We start from the raw sequence: 22,050 nt of genomic DNA, 5'->3' as shown, positions 1-22,050 counted from the left end.
ACACAACTTAAGTGACTGAAGAGCTACAACAACAGAACTTAATTCCTATAGGAACTCTTAGTCCCTTAGGCTTCTTGGGAAAAATGAAGGGTTTACTGGATGATCTCTAAGGTACCTCCCAATTCTAATACCAAGTTTCCTTGCTGGCATCAGGAAAGTCTAGAATTGGGATTTGTTTAGGGTTACAATTTCTTTCCTCTATGGAAAGACCATTACTGAAAATTAATATGATGAGCATTTACTGAATGCTAATTATGAGTCCAGCTATGGGAGATAAGTATAAGATTTGCTCTTTGTATTCAAGGAATACATAGGGAGTAAAGCTATTATATGTATAGATTAATAATAATAAATATATAAAATGCACACATAAAGAATCCACTATAAAATAGGTACTAAAAATGGTTATGAAATACTAGGTATTAGAGCATTGCTATTAGAAGAATTATCATCTGGGCTAGAATATCTGAGAAAGGCTGAGACTGGATCATGAAGAATGGATGAGATGTGGATTGGCAGAGAAGGTGGGACACAAGAGAAAAGTTTATATATGTTCAACATAAGCAAAGACACTGGGGTGACAATGGGTACATGCTTGATCACAAGATGGTGAGAAAACTGGTTATTGGAAAATATGTAGTTTACAGAAAAAACAATTTACAATTTACTTCTTAGAATGAAATTGTTATACAAACTAAACAAGAACATTGAATTAACAGTCAATAAACATTTAAGTGCCTCTTGTGTACCTGGCCCTGTGTTAATTATTTAGGATACAAATTTTTAAAAAGAGATAGTCCAAAAAACTTTAAAAAGTTTGGGTGGGAGGGTAGGTGAAAGGACAGTGCCCAAAGTAAGGGCACGGAGGAGAAATCAAAGAAGAACTTAGTACAGTCAGGTAGGAAATGATGAAACATTGTTGTGAGGTGGCCAAAGCATAAGAAGGTTCGACAGTATGAATTCTGAAAATAGCATTACATCCAGGCCCAAGAGAATAGTAAAAATACTTTTTGTAATAAAAAAAAATACCTCTTCTAGGCTGAGTTGTAAGTATTCAAAGATCCTATATGGATTTCTTCTGCACACTAGCTTTTCTCTTTTGACCACCTGAAGTTAATGAAATAAATCATATACTGATTAAGTTTAAACACATTATCAATATCACATAAGAGGGACTAAATAGTTTCAGTTCACTATTTTTCTCTTAAGCTTTCAGTGTTGTTATGCTATTAACTTATAAATGAACTTTAAAAATCCAGTTGTGAAAATAACAAACGTAAATATCTAATATTTTATTTATTTTATATTGTTTATACTGTAATTCTGAAGGTCACCAATGCTGGTGTTTCTGGTATTATGTTACATCACATCTCCTAGTCTGTAACCACATGACATATGTCATCTAGATTTTTTCACTGAAATAGCAAGGAAGAACAATATGGCAGAAAGACTGATATCAGGAGCTCTAAGTAGGAGTCCTTCCTTTAACAATGACTAAGTCTGGGGTATTGAGCTAACTCCTTGGAATCGCAGATTTAGAGCAGGGATGGATTGTGGAGGTCACTTAATCCAACCCTCTTGTTTTACAGATAAGGGAAGACATTGGGGCCAGAGAGGTAAAGAAGGCTCACAGAGTCACAGAACAAAAGCCCCTGCTCTCAAAGTCTGTTCTCCGAGCTTCACTTGTAAAACTGGAATAAGAATATGTGCACCACTGTAGGACACAGAGTATGAAGTGCTCTGTCAATGGGAGTTCTCCACTATAAAAGGGAGATACTGCTTTTTGTTACCAGGCCTATGCTTCCAGCAAACTATCCCACACCTCTTATCACTGGTACAAATAAATTTTAAATTGGTTTAAAAATTAAACTTGCAAAAGAAAAATTCAAAGAAAAGACCTTTTCCCCCCTCATTCTTACTTTCTCATCTGCTGTTTCCTCCTCATTATCTAAACAATTTGTTGTTTCTTGAACAAGCACATACTCATGATCATCACATTCTTCATCTGTGTCAAACATAAGATGCTTCTGTTGAACATGATCTTCAGGTTGACAGTCAAGCGTGACAAAATCTCCATGTGTGAGATAGTGTGTCTGTCCAAAAGCATCACCATCCCTTGCCTTTTGTTCATCAGAGTCATGTTTATCTAATGGATCACGTACAGAACATTCCTTTAAGTCCATGCTCTCAGAGCTTGAGCTTTTGTTCTCATCTTCTATATCTGGTTTGACAAAATCTCCATTTGTGACTAAAAGTTTTGCTTTATGTTCTATATTTTCAATTTCTGAATCCAAGTTAGGGTTAAGTTCATTATTTTGTTGATCTTCCTTATTTCTTTTCAGAAAAGGAAATTCAAGTGGTTTTGTATAGTCCTCAAGAATTTTATGTACTGAACTTTCTTCCTGCCCCTGTCTTTGCATGAGACTTGCAGCCCATGTTATACCACGCTGGTACCTATATAATGGAAATGCCATTAATACGACACTAAAAAATTTTAATTTTGAACAAATAAAACTATTGCCACCATTTCTCATGATTTAGTATTATGCCTTCTCACTTGTCATAAGTTCAAAAAACTGTTTTTCCAAAAAAAAATTTTACAATTAAATGATGGTGGTTGTTAAAAGTAATTTGTAAACTGCATACTGTTTTTAAAAAATGAGATTCTGCTTTTTAGGAGAAGTTGCTAAATTATAACATAAAAATTAAAGTATGACTTAAAATCTCTGAACTGTTGGATATTGAATTCATAAGAACTAACCCCAGAATTGAATAGGAGAAAGACAAAGGGCTGGACTGTAAAGGGCTTTAGATGATATCAAGAATCTTCCTAAAACAATTCCTACTCGCCATCTCTCCTTAACATCAATGTTGTTTCAATAATATTATATGATTGTAAAATATGAAAGACCACCATTTGCAAAGAATCAACAATGCAGATTCCTTCAAAGGCAATGAAGTAGATGGAAGGCATAAATAGACTATATAGCACACTACATAGTCATGGGTCCTCAAATTTTTAAATAGGGGGCCAGTTCACTGTCCCTCAGACTGTTGGAGGACCAGACTATAGTAAAAAAAAAAACTTTGTTTTGTGGGCCTTTAAATAAAGAAACTTCATAGCCCTGGGTGAGGGGGATAATCGTCCTCTGCTGTCCTAGCTGGCTCACGGGCCGTAGTTTGAAAACCCCTGACATAGATCATACAGAAACTGTGTAAAAGATACTATAAGTTCTCAAAGGAAAAAATATGCTATCAAGAATCATATGAAAAAAATCCTCCAAATCACAGAGAAAAGTAAATTAAAAAAACTCCAAGTGATGTCTTAGCCACCAGATTGGCAAAAGAAACTGACATTAGTTGAAGATGTTGAAAACAGGCACACTAAAAGATATCACTCCATTCATGTAGTGAGAGCAAGCAGTACTGGACAGCTACTCTTTGTGCCTCGCTGATATTTACTTAATTCTCAGAGAAATATTTGGAGGGAAATGCCCAGATCTCTGGGTTTACTTCTATGGAAGATTTATAGAAGCACATGAACAAGAGATGAATAGGATAGTTGATATGATGAATAGGATGAGTTGGTACGGATCAACTGTAATTTATACCCTGGAAGACACACTCAAAGTAATAAGATCAGAGAACTTCCTGGACTAAAGTGTTATTTTATAACACTTGTTATTATTAGTGTTGTTATTTACAACCACTAACAACATACACTATGGCAAGATTTAACTTAAAGATTGTTTCATCCCATCCCTTCAGGTTCAGAGAAACTAAATGATGAGTTGAAGTCACAATGAAAAAGTGGAGCCAGGCTACAAACCCGGTTTCCATGAGAACAAACTGACTAAAATAAAGTTGGACTCCTGGAGGTGATGTCTGATAGACTGAGTCTGTCTTGATCTCTTCTTAAGTAGCTATGTTACCTTCTATTTTTTTAATTACCTCTCCCAATTACAGGCACAAAAATGTTTTTAACATTCACTTTCACTTTTAAAAATTCCAAATTCCAGATTCTTTTCTACCCTTTTTTCTCTCTCCCCTCATTGAGAGGATGTTATGAAAGAAAACACAGCCCTTTGTCTCCCTCAACTCCTCACCCCCCAAAAAAAAGAAAAAGAAAAGAAGCTAAAACAAGGGATGCTTTGATCTGCATTCAGATTCTATCAGTTCTTTCTCTGGAAGTAGACAGCATTTTCACCATGAGTCCTTCAGTTTGGATCATTACACTGCTGACAACTGCCAAAACATTCATACTTGATCATTGTACAATTTTGCTGTTTCTGTGTAAAATATCCTCCTAGTTCTGCTTATTTCACACTTTGTATTTTATGTAAGTCTATTTATGTAAGTCTTTTCAGGTTTTTCTACAATTATCTTGCTTATTCTGTGCTATTTCTTATAGTACAGTAGTACTCCATCACAATCATATACCATGATGATGAGGAGCAGGGAATCTACTTGTAACCTCCTACTTTAGAAATGACAGAGGGAAAAAAACAAGGTAAGACTATTTTTGACTAAAAAGGAAGGTTTGCCAGTTTGGTGGGCTCAAATTTCTAGAACTTACAAAACAGTAATCAGATTTAGAGCTAAAAGAGGCCTTCAGACTATCTAGTTCAATCTCAGTTTACAGATGAAGAGACTGAGGCTTAAAAGGTTAAGTAGTTTGCTCAAACTACTTAACATATTCAGGAGGACTGAAATCGGAATCCAGGTCTCCTGACTCTAAATTCAATCATCTTTCCCCTCTAACCCACACTGCCGCTTCTGAATTCTAGTCCAGGTTAAGAGAGAATTCATGCTTTATTAAAGGATTTACCACAAAGTTATTCTACACAGTGCCAGGTATTTGAACTGACTTAAATCAAATAATTTCAATTCAGACACATTTTTTCAAGAACATATCTGCTGCTACTGTCCTTTCTATTTAAATTTTAAAAATCAGCTAAAACCACATTTAAACCATTTAAACACTGACTTACCTCTTTGATGTAAGTATAGGCATGCCCAGCTTAGCATCTGTAATAACATAGTAAGTTAATAATTATGTGTAATTTTTAAATATTAAAACATATAATCTAAAAAGGATAAGAAAAATAAGCTTCATAGATTTTGAGCTTCTATTTGACAGATCATACAACCTGAAATATACATGAAGTACATTTTGGTGAATTCCCTTCCCTTTTAGAGTGATGAATGTTTTCCCGTTCCCAGCTGCTTCTCTTGGATTCTTACCCATCTTTCCTCCCAAAAGACTTCAACATTTTATTTTCTACTTTTCTAATAACCTTTTCTAATGTTTTAAATTATACTTATCTATATCATTGCTTCCAATGTAGTAAGTTCCATGAGGGCAGCCATTTGAGGTCATGGTACTTTGTCACTTTAGATTTCCTCCTATTTCTGCTTACAATTACCACAATGTCAGCTGAATTAAAAGGAATTACAGGAAGCTAAGTGACCTGCTGAAGGTTTTGTAATTGGCTGAGCCTGTGCTTGAATCCAGAGGGACAAGAGACCTGAATTTAAAGTCAGAAGATCTAGGCCCAGATCTCAGTCCTAGTCAACACTTTTTCCCTTGAGCAGACCATTTAACCTCTGTAGGCCTCAGTCTTTTCATCTTTAACTGAGGTTGAACTAGACATGCTGAAGGCCTCTTTTAGTTCGAAATCCTATCGCTCTTTCTCTGTCTCCTGATTTCTAATTCAATGTGTTTTTTTTTCCCTATATCATGACTTATCAACATTAATACCATCTTATTTCAATTCATAATATTTATATACATTAAAGCACTAGAAAGTAATCTGATATGCAATAAGAAAGAGTGAAGGCCTGGGAGCCCAGAGATCTAAGTAATCTTCCCAGGTTTCTCACCAGCCAACTGTGTGACCTTGGGTAAGGCACTTAGTGGGTATGATATTTAACTTCTCTCAGTTCCATTTTCCCACTAGCAGAATAAGGGCTTGGAACAGATCAGGCGGCAAGGTCAAATGGCCCACCACTTGTGCTTATACGACCTTAGAACAATGAAAAGTTGTTACATTTTAAACATAAAATTTTATTTAAAAATGTAAAAATCCTCCTTGGCTCACATGCCACACAAAAACAGGCTGTGGCCTGTGGTTTGCTGGCCCTTGGACTAGAAGATCTTTAAGGTCCCTTCTAGCTCAAAGATTCATCATCCAAATGAGGAATATCACCTTCACTGCCACAACTTTGTTGCAATAGGAAGCCAGAACATCTGTCGTTTACCATGAAAATATTTAATGTTGTTCATTAGCTCACACAACAACCTTAATTTTTTCTTTCTTGGCATAAATTGATTCTAATGTAATTTTCCCAAAGTTTAAAAATGCGGGTACTCCATAGGTCAGAGAAGTATTTACAATTATTGTGAAGTTCACCACAATATAATCTTTAGTTTTTCAAAGGTATTCCCATGCACTTTCTTCTATGAAACAGACAGTCTATATTGGCTTCTACATCACTTTCCAGATAGTCACTTCCACTCTATCAGAACCTTGGGACTACCTATCTTGAGTCCACCTGCACTGATGGGGAAGTCTTTGCCTCATCATGCCAAGGCCTCCATCTTGCCTCCAAACCACTTCCTGCCCATCTCCTTACCATGGTCCTTGAGAGTCCCCTTTGTTTTCCTTTCCTCTAGGTCTTTTTAGGAGTTGTCTTCCACCCTCTTAGAATGTAACCTTCTTGAAGGTAAGGACTATCTTGTTTGTTTCTATCTATATCCCCGAAACTTAGCACAGTGCCTGGCATACAGTTAATAATTACTCTATGTCTATCTATTTTGTATTTTAAAGGAAAAGGAAATCAGAGAGTAAACAAAAACATATAATATAAATGCTTGTTTTTAATGAATTTCTGTTTCTTATCTTTCCTTATATATCTTTGTCTTATGTAGAAATTACTGCAAGAAGGGACAATAAGGACATTATCTAACTCATTTTAAAAGCATCACAAGCAGATACTTAATTACCTATTTATTTATGCCAATTATGTGCACATGCACTATGATTAAAATTGTAAAGAATATTTTTGATAATTACAATAAAAAGGACATAGTCCTGTGACTACAAGTACCTACTTTCTCCAGCAAAACTGTCCTACAGTCAACCTTCTCTCGCTAATAAAACTTTAACATCTTATTTACATGTCTATAAGTAAAGAAGTCAAAAGAACCCAACTTACCTTTCCATTTGGCAACCAGTGCAGGATCTGAAACAGTAAAGTCTGGTCGACTTCTTGATAGAATGCCTTTTCCAAAATAACCCTTTCAGGAAAATAAATATTAATCATAACTAATGATCTATTATTTAGTCAAAATAGGACAAATGACAAACAAACTTTCACAACATAGTTTCTTACTTCTGCTTTAGTCATTTAACATTTCTTAATACTTCACTACATACTATATGTACCCATTTTTTCAACAGTTCTGCTGAAATCCAAATAAACACAGGCAACAACAAATGAACAATCAGGATTTTACCATTAGGCAATCCGTTTTGTATGAGCTACAAGAACATACTTTATTTAAAAGCAGGGAACATTTGTACAGTTATAAGCATTCTGTAATCTTACATATCTTGGAAATAGGCTGCCAACTCTGTTTATATACTGACCCTTTCTTATTTCAAAAGACCACATAGCTTAGGTATGTTTTGAATTTCTATCAAACCACATAAATGATAAGTCACTACTTGGGTAAAAACACATACATGTGAAAATTTAAGTCTAAACTTTGGAATGATAGGCTACTGCTTTGATTAAAGGCTATAATAGTAAGGTTTCAAAGGAGATAAACATCTACTAGTATCATTATGGTTATTTATTTCTCATGAGTAAGGAAAGAGTGTTCCTTAGAATATAACTGATTAGCAGAGTATTAATGAGAACAAGATCAGTTTCAGTTTCCATACAGACTAGTCAAGCTTTTCTGATAAAAGCTTAATTTTACATAACCACATCATTTCTTTCTAAAGACAGGTAGATGATGGGTCACTCACGGTCACAATGGAAGAAGAAGAGACTGATCATATATGATGGGGCCATCACCACTACTGAGAAAACATCCAAAAATAATAATATATGCTTCCTAAAGCAAGAATTCCCTACCAAGTACCACTTTAAGTCTTTACAAAATAGATCTCCAAATTGGTTATTGCTACCATATACCTAGATTATAATATACACTTTAAAGAAACGAAAACATTTAACACTTACCTTACCATATAACTGTTTAATAGCCTCTGCATTCCTTACAATTACATTATTGTTGATAATTTCAGCACGGTATATTTTGAAATCTTTTTGAAGTGTAACCTCCTGACAGAAAGGGATGGGAAATGGTGATTCATAACTCTCATAAACTCTTCTTTTCCTTTTGGGGGCATGGAAGACTGCTTCTGCCATCTTCTAAGGCTCTTTAACTTTTGGAGAACTAAAAGCAAAGAACAGACAATAGATGTTATTTACTGATCAGCATTAGTGCACAAAGTGTTGGAATGATCTAATAATGTACTGAACACAATGATGGCACTCAGATAATTTTGTCATCCCTATTTTCGTTACCTTTTATCCTGCAGAAATGTATTTATGGTATGGATAAGTATTGAAACCTGGAGAGAAAATATAAAAATAACTCACATGAATGCAGTACCTCAACAACAGCCCTCTGAAGTGGGTAGTATAGCTATCTCTCTTTTTACTGATTAGGAAATTGAGGCTAACAGATTTTAAATGATCTGCCCACCCATAGACACACAGATGACAAATGAGATCTGACTCAAATTCATTCTCTGACTTCCAAGTCCCCTATGATGACTTTTCTCCTACATGTTGTTTTATTATGAGCTGAAGCTAGAGTTGGAAGATTTACATCATGAAATATATGAATCTTGTGGTAGGCTATGAAAGAAATACAGGCTTTGAAGAATAACAAATTCTCATACCATCCTGGTTAAAAAAAAAAAAAAAGTTTCAACATGCCTCCTGATTTTGTGATATCTTTGCCAGGAGGAGAATAACATGTTTCATTAGGTCTTTGAAAATCTGGTGGGTATGAGATGGAACACAGTGTTTCAGTTTGAATTTCTTCCAATTTTAGTGATCAGGAATATTTTTCACATGGCTGTTAATAGCTTTATTTTTGTGACAACTACCAATTCAGATCCTCTGACCATTTGCTATTGAGGGAATGTTTCATCTGTATATATTTCAATCAGTTTGTTTCTATCTTGGATAGTGGAACCTTTTTATCAGAGAAACTTATTACAAAGTTTCCCTTCTCCCCTAAGTTAACTGTTTCCTTCCTAATTTTAACCATTTAGGGAATTGAAAAATTGATTCCTATTATGTATATTTTGGTTAATATTGATCTCAAAAAGTGAAAACTTTTCCCACAGGATATGAAAATGTACTTAAGAATTCCTTAGATAAGAAGACACAAGACAAATCTCAACTGGTCCTGACTCCAAGGCAAGATGTAAATTCTACTGCTTAATCAGTTTAATTGTGAACTCCAAAAGTAGTTTAATCTGTAACCTTATCTGGTTTACCTATGGTTTGACAAAGTTTCTTTCTTTACAGGATATATGAAATTATAACTAAATTGTTCTTTTATAACACTAAAGCTAATATGTAATTATGAATCTGTCTTCTCTATAATCTTTATGGCCTAAGAGGAACGTATAATATTGCAATATGCATATTTCTGTCACCTTGATGTAATTTTTCCTGATAAGCAGCTTTGTCAGAATCCTGTGTCTGAGTCATTGTACCCCTATTAAGATTTTCTTCACAAAGATACTGAGTGGTTTGCCATTTTCTTCTCTAATTCATTTGACAAAAAGGGAAAATGAGGCAAATAGGATTATGGAAGATCAGTCTTCTTGAGTCCAGATCTGTACTCTACTAGCTGAACCATCTACTAGCTCATAATTTCTTCATTGTGGGGTGTGTGTGTGTGTGTGTGTGTGTGTGTGTATGTGTGTATCAGCAGCTACCCACCACATGAACTCAGAGAGGAGATATTTCTCCCATAACAACCACATTGGTTTTGTTCAAAACTTCAACAATTTTATATAATTTTATCTTTTGTCTCTTTATCCCTTGTCCAAAACATCTTTGTTCAGAATCTGATTCCAGCTTTCAGAGTAGCAAACCAAATTCTACTATTTTTAGCTTAGAAACTGAAAAAAAATGGTGACTACTGAATTTTTGAATACTTGTTGGGGAAGAAGGAACAGCTCTTTGAGAAAGTGTGAACAGGTTTTTTTTTTTTTTTTTTTTTTTACTTTTGTATTCTAGTCATTTCCTATAGTAATATTTAAGTATTGAACTTTCAATACTGGAGGGATGGATGGAAGGCAAAAAGACCTTACCCCACAGGCTTCCTGAGCTGCTAGTATCCTTTCTACTTCACTGAAGGACCATTCAAAGCTGTTAAATTAATGACTCAAATTATCTATTGCTTGATTTAAAGCATCTTAGTGTGGCTCAGGTGGAGCTAATGGAGCAACAATATTATTTTGTATCCAGCTTTAAGGCTCACAGATAAATGGGTTGTTTCATCTTTGTAAAAACCCTGAAGTCTATCATGATACTTTCAATCTTATCCAACACTAAAATCACACTACTTCTAAGCTATAAGTTCATTTACACCAGATATTCAAAGTCAAATAGAAGCAGTCCTCATGACTTCCCATATTGACTAAAAAAAACCTGCAAATTAACATCTATGTTTTATTGTATTTTTATGCTAAACATTTTCCATATCTGGAGGGCCCAAGTTCAATTAGCATACCCATTCTATAAGACTTAGTTCAAATACTTTCTCCTCCAGGAAGCTTTTCCTAATCTTTTTAACTGGAAGTAAAGTATTCCTCAAATAATCCCTGAGTATTTTGTATCCTCCTCATGCACTTAAGAGACATTCTAAGACGTATTAGATACATGTGTGTACATGCCTTATGCTTAAAGAGATGTATAGTAATGAAAGATTGGAAGTGGAGGCCAGGCCAATTCCAAATCTCACCTCAGTCAGTCAGTAGCTGTGTGACTACAGGGAAATTACCTAATCTTTCTGACCTCGGGCTTCATTTATAAAATGCACTTGTACTGAGCTTTTAGCACTTATATCACAGGGTTCTTGTGAAGTTTGAAAATACAAATATTAGCTATTACTATTTTTTCACAGTAAGCTACATGGAGTAGCAACTTGAGATAATTCATTCTTGTGATTCTCCCAATGCCTAGCACAAATTTCTGCATAAAGTAGGGGCCTATTATGTACTTGCCAAGAGAAAAAAGACAAAGTGTCTGCTGCTGTACCAACTTTTCAACTTCCCCCTCATATCCATGCTTCTTCACTATATGTTTGTGGAACACAATGTCGATGTGAGTTATTATTCTGCTTTAGGAGGATGCTGAGAGGCAACTTGGCATATGAGACAGAGAATCACAGAGTAAAGAAGACATAAATTTAAGCATTGACTCTGATTATGAACTGGGCCAGATACTCAAATTCTCAGCACCCTTGGCAGCTCTGCTTTGCAGAGTAGAAGCCGATTTGCCCTGGTAAGATGAATGACACTTTGACCAGTGTAATAGTGAAGTACAAAACCACAGGGGTAGCACATAATGTAAGGGCCCTAAAAGTGACATGTTACAGAAGAAGCTAAGACTCAGAGCAGCAAAATGTGATTTTCCTTGCTGCTAGATGAACTTTTCTGATACCAAGAGTTGGGCAGGTAAGGGTGGAGACAACTGGATGTGAGTTGCAATGGCTGACAGGCCAGGGTAGGCTTTTCTAATGGGGGATTCCCAGAGCAGTTGAGAACTTAAGGCAGCCTCCCCGGCTGGGGGCACAAGAGGAGCCGTGCTTCCATTAGGGAGCACCTCTGGGGGGGCTACAAGAAGGTGGGAAATGCTAAACAAGCAGGGCAGCCTGGGACCAGTCCCATAGCTACACTTAATTGGAGATGAGGGAGAGATGTAGAGATGGGGTAAGGCTGGGAGACAGGGCAGAATGTCAGGGGAAAGGTACTCAGGGCAGGGTGACTAGGGGCAAAGCCCCCGAGAGGGAGCAACACCCGCCTGAACAGATTCGAAGGCCATGTTGTGGAGGATTTTAATGCCCAATAAGGCAATAGGGAGCCTCTGAAGCTTTCTGAGCATCAGTGTGATGAGGTGATTCTCGATGGTTTGCGGCCTTGGCATGAGGTGCCTCTTCCGTCTCTCTTTTTCCTAATTCCAGCCAGGCTGGGCTCTTCTCTCCCCGCCTCTCTTTGCCCTTTTCTTTCTCTGACCCTCCCAGGCCGGGACTTGAAGCCCCCTTTCTCCTTCCAGGCCCAGCTCGGAGTCTCCTTATCAGATAGGATGACAGCAGAGTAGTCTGCTCGGTACTGGCAAGATCCGGGTTCAGATCTCACCTCGGAGCCCGGCCTGCAAGGTTCCAGGTGGGAACCTCGGGATCTCTCCCCCGTCTCCATCTTTCAATCAACAACCACAGACTAAGGTTCGGCTCCAAACCTGCGCTGGGTTAAATGCTGGGGCTGCGGGGAAAATGGCAAAAGGCAGCGCCTGCCCTGAGGGCTACTGTGTGAGGAGGGCCACCACAGTAAGTAATTAGGGGGGGACGCCTGACGGGGAGGCTCCCTCGGACTTCAGCCGACCCAAGAGGGAGGGAAAAATGCCCCGAGCCAGAGAGAGCGGGGCGGCCAGAGCAGGAAGCAGCGTTTTGTGCCCCTGCGGGACCAGGCGGCAGCAACCCCCCTTATGCACCGAACGGAGGCGGGCCCAAGAAGCCTTTCCCGCGGCGCCGGTCCCGAGTCTACCCGACGGTGACGATGACAGCGGCCGTTTGGGCCTTCCTGGCGCCCAGTAGGCGCTTCCCAAGGGCCCGCAGCCTGCTTCCGGCCCGCACCTCGCTCCGGGAAAAGGAAGCGCCTGGAGGGGAGGGCCGGGAGGACTGCCGGGCCCCGACGATAAGCCCTCATTTATAGATACTAAGGGTATTTATTACGGCGTCGCTCCCTCGCAGCGCGACGGGAGGACCACGGGGCATGGGACACAAAGCGCTCTGCCCGCCTGCGCGCCATTATCCTCCCCGCTTCCGGGGCCCGATTGGATCGGGCAGAATTTCCCGGTCCCGGCGACGCCTCCAAGCCCGCCGGGACTTCTCCCGGAGGCTCCGACCGCTCCCTAACCACCCCACGGGGCATCGGAACCCTCCCCGTAGCCTCCTTACCCAAAGACCGTCAAGCACTCCCGCGTCACCACGGCAACAGGAGACAGCAGCAGCCGTCAAGCGCGTCCCGTCGTCCTGCGTAGGCGCGGGGCCAGCGAGAGCTCACGTGACCGCTCCTGACGTTTGCGACACTAAAGCGGCCTCAGCCGAGCCTCCGAAGCCTTGGCTACGCACGCGTAGTGTTTCATCCTAAGCCCCGCCCATCGCTCCCGTCAGTCCTCCCCCGTGCAGGAGCATCTCCCAGGGGCCAGACGTAGGTGTGGCAGCAGAACGGGCTCGCGAGGAGCTGGGACGCCTTGTCCATTTTTCTTTATAGAAAAAGGTTTTTGATGTTGATACTGATGTTTTATTCTTTCATCATCTCCCCAAGAGCTCTTTCCCTCCCGAGACTGACATCATCCTGCAGGATAAATAATATTCTTATAGAAGCAACAAAGTTAGCGGCCCCGATGCGTCCACTGAACGTGTCCTAAAACCACACCTGGGACCTCCTACCCCAGGAAGGGGGTTGGGTCAGGGGGCGTCACTTCTCGTTGAGGCCGCTACTCCTAGTTCCTGTCCTGTTCCCAAAGCCCTTCCAGCTATGGCTTTAGCTAGTCAGCCAATCGATAAACAATTACTAAGTGCGGCACAAAAGGCAAAATACAATCCCCGTGCTCCAGGAGCTTAACGGGGGGGAAGCCCCCGAGGATGTGCAAACAAGGCAGGACGCACAGGAGGGCAGAGGGAAATGCTTCAGAACCAGGCAGGGTTGGGAAAGAGAGAGGCAGAGGCTGGGAACCTGAAGAAAGGAAGGTCTGTAGACGGACGAAGATGGTGAGCGCCCCTACCCTGGGGGCAGCCAGAGAAAACGCCTGCCAGCAAAGAGAGTCCTGTCCCTGGAACAGCAAGGACGCCGTTGTCGCCGGGTCCGTGATCCCGAGCTGGGCAGTAATGGAAGGTAGGAGGGGCTCTGGATGCCAAACAGCGCGTTCGGTATTCGATCCTGGAGTAAGTCAGCAAAACTCACCGATTAGGGGACTGACAGTCAGATCTATGCTTAGGGAAATCACTTTATTGGCTGATCGGAGGATGCTCTGGGTTGAGGCAGGTAGACTCACCAAGCAGCCATTGCAGTAGTCCAGGTGTAAAGTGGACGGGTTGCACCAGAAGTAAAATGTCAGGAGAAGGATGGAGAAGGATGTTGGAGAGAGGGTGCAAAAGTGGAATTGGCAAACCTTGGCAAACGGGAGGCGGGGCTATCTTCCTTATCCCTAGTGATAAATCTGGTGGCTCTGAGGTTGTGAGGCAGAGGAGCAGGGAGGAGGACGTTGCCCTCTCATGAGCATCCTTCTCTTGGGAGTGATTGCTATTTTTGACTTGAATATTTTTTGAAGCTGCTGTTGGCTAGTAGCCGGAGGATAGCACCACCTGGTGTCTGAATTATATGGTACACTTCTTGAGTAATTGACAGCTTCATTTTTTTTCTCCCTCTTCCTTTCTTCTTCCTCCCTCCCTCCCTCCCTCCCTCCCTCCCTCCCTCCCTTCCTTCCTTCCTTCCTTCCTTCCTTCCTTCCTTCCTTCCTTCCTTCCTTCCTTCTTCCTTCCTTCCTTCCTTCCTTCTTTTCTTCCTTCCTTCCTTTCTTCTTTTCTTTCTTCCTTCCTTCCTTCCTTCCTTCCTTCCTTCCTTCCTTCCTTCCTTCCTTCCTTCCTTCCTTCCTTCCTTCCTTCCTTCCTTCCTTCCTTCCTTCCTTCCTTTTCTCTCTCTCATTTTCCTTTATTTCCCTCTGTCTCTCTTTTCTTTGTCTTTTTTTCTTTCCTTTCTTTTCTTGGTTTCTCTTTGTATCTCTCTCCTTCCTTTCTTTCCTTCTCTCCTTTCCTTCCTTCCTTTTTTGCTTACCTAAGTTTTATTAATTTTAAATATATCTTAATTTGCCAGCTTATGATTTTCTCTCAGTCATACCTTGTAATAAACAGTAAAAAAGAAAGAGAGGGGAAAAGTTCAGCAAAACTTACATTAATCAAGCCTGATTTCATATTTTATTCCATACCCTTAGTAGCCTACTTCTGCAAAGAATGAACAGAAGTTCACTCTCATATCTCTTCTTCACGGTCAAGCATGATCATTATAATTATATAGTGCTTGACAACTTGACTTTTTAAAAATTGCAGAAAGTAGGAAAATGAGCCAGATTATAGATTGTTGTTGCTTCTGTGGCAGCTGGCCCATACTATTCATCACATGCTATAACAGTGGTTCTCAAAGTCAAGTCCAGAGATTCTCTGGTGGTCTCTGAAACACTTTCAGAAGGTCTGCAAATTCAAATTAGTTTTTTGTCTAATATGGTAAATATCTATCAGCATAACCCACATAAACAAAAATTCTTCAGACAGATCCTCAATATTTTTTAAGTAGTATAAAGATAGTGAGAACAAAAGTTTGAAAACCATTGCTATAGTACCTTCTTTGAACCTCCCTTTATCAATTTATTACATTTTCCTCCACATCAGTGTTTTATATATATATGTGCCCCCATTAGACTGTAAATTCTCTGAAAGCAGATTTTTTGTACTTTTTACCTTTGTGTTTAATACATAGTAGGTAATTTGTTAAATGTTTTTCAAACTACTTAGCTGTGCCATGCTAATTATAAGTACCAAAGGACTTCAAGGAAAGTAAACATCTTTTTTTTTTTTTTTTTTTTTTTTTTTTTTTTTTTTTTTTTTTTTTTTTTTTGCTGAGGCAATTGGGGTTAAGTGACTTGCCCAGGCTCACAGAGCTAGTAAGTGAGTGTCAAAGTATCTGAGGTCATATTTGAACTCAGGTCCTCCTGAAGCCAGGGCTGATGCTCTATCCACTGAGCCATCTAGCTGCCCCAGAAGTAAACATCTTAATGGGAAATTGAGTGGTAGGAGAGGAGATGGGATTTGGAACCAAAATTATCTAATTGGAGTTTGGGAGGGAGTGTGATATGGTGAGCAAAGCTCTGGGTCTGTAGTCAGGAAACTTGAATTCAAATCCTGCCTGTGATACCATATGACTAAGGACAAGTCATTTTAGTCTCTCTCTAAGGATGTGTACACATATTCATGGTGCAGTGGGAATAATAATAATAAGGTTCAGTTATATCCGATTCTCTGTATTCCATTTGGGATTTTTTTGGCAATGATACTGGAGAGGTTTGCCATTTCCTTCTCCAGTTCATTTTACAGAAAAACCTGAGGCAAATGGGGTTAGGTGACTTGCTCAGGGCCACAGAACTACTAAGTGTTTAGGGTCATCTAAGTATTATCTTGAGGACACGTGGTAGAAATATACCTTTTTCCCAGCAGCACATGTCACCTACACAAAAACAGATGATGTAATAGGGCATAAAAACCTGACATACAAAAAGTGTATACACACAAAAGGGTCTGTTAAAATTCATTGGTGCAACATTTAGCAGGGAATCTATCCACTTTTAATAGTAACTTTTAGTAAACCATGTCTCTAAGTAAAAGGATTCATCAGTCTGCTTTCCTTGTGCTTTGAATTGAGACTGGTTTATCTAAAAGCAAAGGAAGATCTCTTTAACAAGACAAACCAAAAAAAGCAGGAGGTTTTAGTATTTTTTCTTGCTAGGGTTTGAGAAGAGAAATGATTTTGACCAAGAATGTGTTGGTAAATGTTTTACAACTAGCTCTTTAGAGGGGAAAAGTTCTTATGAAACATTTTTAAGTTCATTTTGCCTTATTAGCATTTTCTCTATGCTTAAATCTAGGCAACCAACAGAATAGCAAATCAAGCCCTAATTTGTAGTGTTTACTAATATCCAAAGTGCAAATGCTCACACTAAAAATTTAACAATCAATCCTTGACTTATCCTTTCAAAAGAAAACTATACATCTTAACTAAAAATAAAGTTTCATATATCTGTATATCCTCAATATGCATATATGTATATATCTGCATAAGCATCCATATATGTGTCTGTATATGTATATATATTATGTCTGATTTTCTGTACTCCATTTGGGATTTTCTTGGCAATGATACTGGAGAGGTTTGCTATTTCCTTCTCTAGTTCATTTTACAGAAAGAACTGAGGCAAATGGGGTTAAATGACTTGCTCAGGGTGGGGTTCTGGAATATAAAATTTAAGTATTATTTTAAGGACACCTGATAGTTAGCACCCATTTTTGTCCCCTTGTAGAAGTTTCAACCTACCTCTTGCATTGAAAACTCAGAACTAGGTTGTCCAGTTGTTTTTAGTTGTGTCCAACTCTTTGTGACTCCATTCAGGGTTTTCTTGGCAAAGATACTGGAGAGGTTTGCCATTTCCTTGTCTAGCTCATTTTTACAGATGAGGAAGCTGAGGCTAGTCCAATTAAGTCCAGGGTTACACAGAGGCCAGATCTGAACTTTGAAAGATGAGTTTTCTTGATTCCAAGCCCAGCACTCTATTCTCTGTCACCTGGCTGCTCCTCAGAGCCATATTGGATACGTTTCAGTGCTTCATACATTAGATAGTCTCACATCCATGATATGGATCAGCAGAGAAATTAAAAGAAGGAACTAGAAAAGTCCCAAACCAACAAACACATATGAATGTCTGAATACAGATGGTCAGTATTGTCTGTTTGTAACATAAGCAATTTGTATGTGTGTGTGTTTGTGTGTGTGTGTATTTGGATAAGAGGAAGGGAAACATTGTTCTCTAGTTCCTGCAGGAAGTGTTCTTTGCTCCTACAAAAAAGTATTTAAACTATAAATCCAACTTTTTTTTTTTTTTAAAGATACTAACTTTTACCAGGAATATTTGAAATACAGCCACAACTAAAAAATTAATGTAAACACAAAATGTGTTTTTTCCCAGGCTCTCCCAATCAAAGCCTTCCTACTTTTATACCAGCAATCTTCTCCTAGTTTGCTATTTTTTGAAAATTCAGTGTACAACAAATGTCTGTTCTATGTAAACAAATTCTGATTGTTTAACCACCAGATGGTGCTGCTAGAAGGCAACATAATCCTATTCCATAGGAAGGATCAATCATTGGGGAGTCCCATATTTAACCTGATGGTTATGTTTCACCCTAGTGGAAAGAAATTCTGGGGAAAATACCAATGATTCTATAGTTCTTAAGGAGTGGATGAGTTCTTATTAGTCTAGCTGTGACTGTTTGGGTGACCCTACCATCTTGCAAAGATTCTTAACCTTATGTCCACAGATCCTCAAGGAATCCTTGAATAGATTCCAGGGGATCCAGATTTCTCAAGGAAGCACAAATCAGCCCAGATAAGAAATGTAAAAGGTCAGAGCTTCCATGTTCATTAGAGTAGGACCCAACTCGTAGTTAGTATCCACGTTCATCCTTCACCATGATAGGAGATTATGTCTGAGAGGATTGGTCATTTAGCTGAAGAGCTTTCCATTCAGGGGACTTGGAAGGGAAGGACAATTTCTCCAACTCTTTTCAGAACATCTGGCTTAGAGCTCCAGTAGCTCTCCCTGGATTTCCCCAGAAGGAAACAAAAATTTATTCCTCCTCTCTTTTCCTTCCTCTTCCCCTAAAAATGGCAGTGGGCTTATTCCCCATATGACTGGCCCATATTCCTCTAGGTGAATCTGGGGCAGTAACTGTTTTCTCTATTTTGTACTTTTCCCCTCGAGTCCATATAACTATTGACTAGCAATTCCAAGATGGATGTCTCCAGCATTGCTTGGTATCTCTAGAGTTTGAGAGTTTTGGAGTTCTGGGTCTGGATGTCAGTTGCCCAATAGGAGACGATCTCTAAAAAACAAAACAGAACAGAACAAAACAAAACAAAACAACTTCTCAGAAGAGAATCATTGCTAGGAAGGTGGACCAAACTGTGCCTTGCTTTGGCAGAATATATGAACTTGAAGAGAGTTGCTTAGACAGTATACATAGTGAAGGGAAAGGCTGTTCAGAAGTCTAACAGTGTTTCATGTATTAGTCTTTAAAATATTCCTTTTTAGAAGAATGTTTTTAGAGTTATAAAATTATAGAACACCTTTTCATGTTTTAAGTGTTTGTCAAGATATGCTTAGGAATCTTTTGTGTTTTAAGCCTTTCTTTCGTAGTAGAACAAATAAATAGCTGCCCTGCATCTAATTTATTTTGTACATTGAATGTCTTTTTTAGAATATCTCTTTTGGTGAGACTTAGACATGAGCCAAACCTAGTCTTTAAGTGATTTTTACTTGGGCTTTGGGGTAGGGGAAGCATACTCAAGCAAGTCATGAACTCATTCTGCTTGGGTCCAAAGCCAAAATCCCTTATGAGGAGACGGTATTCTCATTCACCATAGCCAGAGTTCTTTACAGCTAGAATGGATTCCTTTCTTATAGCCTCCCCAGATCTTTTTCTTGCTTCGAGCCCAGATTGGCTGTCACTTTTTTTGAAGCCTTTTCTGATTTTCTTGTTGTTCAGTCAGGTCTGACTCTTTGTGATCCCATTTAGGGTTTTCTTAGTAAAGATACTAAAGTGGTCTGCCATTTCCTTCACCAGCTCATTTGACAGATCAGAAAACTGAGGCAAACAGGGTGAAGTGACTAGCCCAGAGTCCTACAGCTAAGAAGTATCTGAGGCTGTGTTTGAACCCAGGGAGACTCCTCTTCCTGACTCCAGACCCAAAGCTCTGTCCACTGAATCTCCTAACCTGATCTTCTTAGCTGAGAATTTTGTTTAGATCTCATGCCTACTCCTATCTACTTATTCCTCTACTCCTGCAGAATGCAAAAAGAACAGGGATTGTCTAGTTTTTGTCTTTGAGTGCCCAATGCCTTAGATATATTACTCAGTTGTTTAAGATTTGTGATTTTCCCTTGCCTTCCTCCCTCTGCCATTTCTTAACCTCAGGCCATTTCATATTCTATCCTAGATGCCTGGATGGCAGAAAGAATTGCTACCATGAAGCATCCTCTTCCCTTGCATTTCTCATTTGCCTTAGAGCTTGGATGAGATAAGCATCAACAACTCTTCTTTTGGAGAAGATGGAAGACCACTGGGCCTTACCTCTAACCCTGTCATCCTGTACCTCATATCTGCTTACCCACTTACATGACTCAAGGATCTTGGGGGTTTTCCTAGAACTATTCCTTCACACATGACCCTTCTGGGATTTTCCATCTGATCTTTTTTTAAAAATGTGTTGTTTCCCCTAACTTGAGGGCAAATTTTTAGAAATCAGGGACTTTTTTTTTTTTTTTTTAATCTTAGTGCTCAGATCATAAGGAGCTCTTCACAAATTCTTTTTCATTCATTTGTTTAGTCTCTAGGGGTTTTTAACCCACTTCCCATTCCCTTTGACAGGTCAGAAGGTGGGAGGACTTGGACTGGTGGGGAGGTCTGGGGGATGAACCTCAGTAAGCAAAAGCTCTGAGACAGTAAGGAGCATGCATGTAATATGGAGACAGCCCAGCTGGAACCCATGGGGGAATAGTAGGAGGAGATAAAGTCAGATAAGTCGGGTGGGGCCTGATTGTGGAAGGGGCTGAATGGTACATTGAGAAGTTGGACTTTATCCTGCAGACATTGAGGAGCCACTGTTCAAGGCGGCTTGAGCTAAAGACTCACACAATTGCCTTTTGGGGCCAGTCACCCTGAAATTTTCAGTGACTTATTACTGCCAGTAGATGTCAATGTTTCAGTAAATTTCAAAGGCCTTCCATGTTCTCAGTCTGATTTCCACCAGCTGGCTTGGTCCATGGAAGAAGAAAAAGGCCAGAAATCCTGCCTCTTCTCTCTTTGCTTTATCTTTTAATGATCTTATCCAAATCCACAGTTTCAGTTTTCATTTGTATACTGATATCTCTTAAATGAATAAATATCACCAGAGCCCTGGTCTCCCTCCTGAGTTCCATTTCCACAATACAAACTGCCTGCTGGATATTTCCACCAAAGATGTCCCATTGGCATCTAAAATTCAGCATGTCCAAAGTCTAAAATAAACACATCTTTCCTTGCAAACATTCCTATCCCCCCCAACTTTCTTATTTCTGTTGATTACACCTAATTATATCCTAGTCACCAAGTTTGACTTTTGGGAATTTTTGACTTTTTCCTCTTTGTAATCTTTTATATACAATTAGTTACCAAATCATGTTCACTTCTTTCAAAAAATATGCCTTTCTTTTACACATTGGCCACCCTAATTCAGGCTCTTATGATCATAAAAGTAGTCTTCAAAATATTTTATTTGTTTCTAATCTCTCTGATGTTGATCCAAAGAACATTGCAGTGCCCATTCTTAGTATGAGAAAGAAACAGCACTAAGCTAAGGATTCGATTGAGAACAGAAATGGAAAATTTAGATAGATTCAATAACCTCATACACTATAGCATCATGTCTTAATAAATTAGCATTTATATAAAGCTTTAAGGTTTCCAAAGGACTTTATATTTGTTGTTTTATTTGATCTTCACAACAACCTTATGAAATAAGTGTTATTATTATCTCTGTTTTATAGATAAAGAAACTAGCATGTATTTGGCAAAGAGAATACAAATTCAATAGTATCCCATGAACAGCTCCAAGCAGAGACTATCTATCTAGTGAAGACCATCTGGATGCAGGCCCTGTAGGAGCAGTGTGTGATATCTGTCACAGAAGACATTAGTGGTCCATTAAAATCATGAGCTTCCCATCTACATATACATCCTTCTCATATGTGTTCCTTACACGTGTAGTAACATTGTCCATTTACCCCGTTTTCTCTACCTATGTGCCTCTCCACTTATGTGGCCTGCATGTGTGCGCTTTTCCCACTGATAAACCCTGTATATTT

General features: G+C 39.1%; 1 protein-coding gene and 1 long non-coding RNA gene across 3 annotated transcripts in view; one reads left to right on the top strand and one right to left on the bottom strand.

Annotated features, from left to right (window-relative positions):
- The window catches only part of TSEN2 (tRNA splicing endonuclease subunit 2), a 34,083-nt gene extending 20,714 nt beyond the window's left edge, over nucleotides 1–13,369 (bottom strand). Inside the window, exons 1-7 of one of the 2 annotated variants that reach the window (XM_031955434.1) lie at nucleotides 13,280–13,340; nucleotides 8,602–8,648; nucleotides 8,254–8,470; nucleotides 7,219–7,300; nucleotides 4,992–5,028; nucleotides 1,920–2,454; nucleotides 1,030–1,107 (exon numbers count right to left, since the gene is read on the bottom strand). In XM_031955434.1, the coding sequence (XP_031811294.1) occupies nucleotides 1,030–1,107; nucleotides 1,920–2,454; nucleotides 4,992–5,028; nucleotides 7,219–7,300; nucleotides 8,254–8,442 (921 nt within the window). In that variant the 5' untranslated portion in view covers nucleotides 8,443–8,470; nucleotides 8,602–8,648; nucleotides 13,280–13,340. Of the gene's footprint in view, nucleotides 1–1,029; nucleotides 1,108–1,919; nucleotides 2,455–4,991; nucleotides 5,029–7,218; nucleotides 7,301–8,253; nucleotides 8,471–8,601; nucleotides 8,649–13,279 lie in introns of both variants that reach the window. The other variant, XM_012543641.3, reaches the window with a different exon arrangement.
- Nucleotides 13,370–13,473: 104 nt separating this feature from the next.
- Nucleotides 13,474–21,107, top strand: LOC116421848. The gene is made up of 2 exons (XR_004232409.1): nucleotides 13,474–14,219; nucleotides 20,145–21,107. It is a non-coding gene; the product is annotated as an uncharacterized LOC116421848 (long non-coding RNA).
- The last annotated feature ends 943 nt before the right edge of the window (nucleotides 21,108–22,050 follow it).

Source organism: Sarcophilus harrisii, chromosome 1, assembly GCF_902635505.1.
Source record: "Sarcophilus harrisii chromosome 1, mSarHar1.11, whole genome shotgun sequence".
In the NCBI taxonomy this organism is placed as follows: domain Eukaryota; kingdom Metazoa; phylum Chordata; class Mammalia; order Dasyuromorphia; family Dasyuridae; genus Sarcophilus; species Sarcophilus harrisii.
The sequence above is the reverse complement of the archived record's forward strand: the minus strand, read 5'-3'. Positions and strand labels throughout refer to the sequence as shown.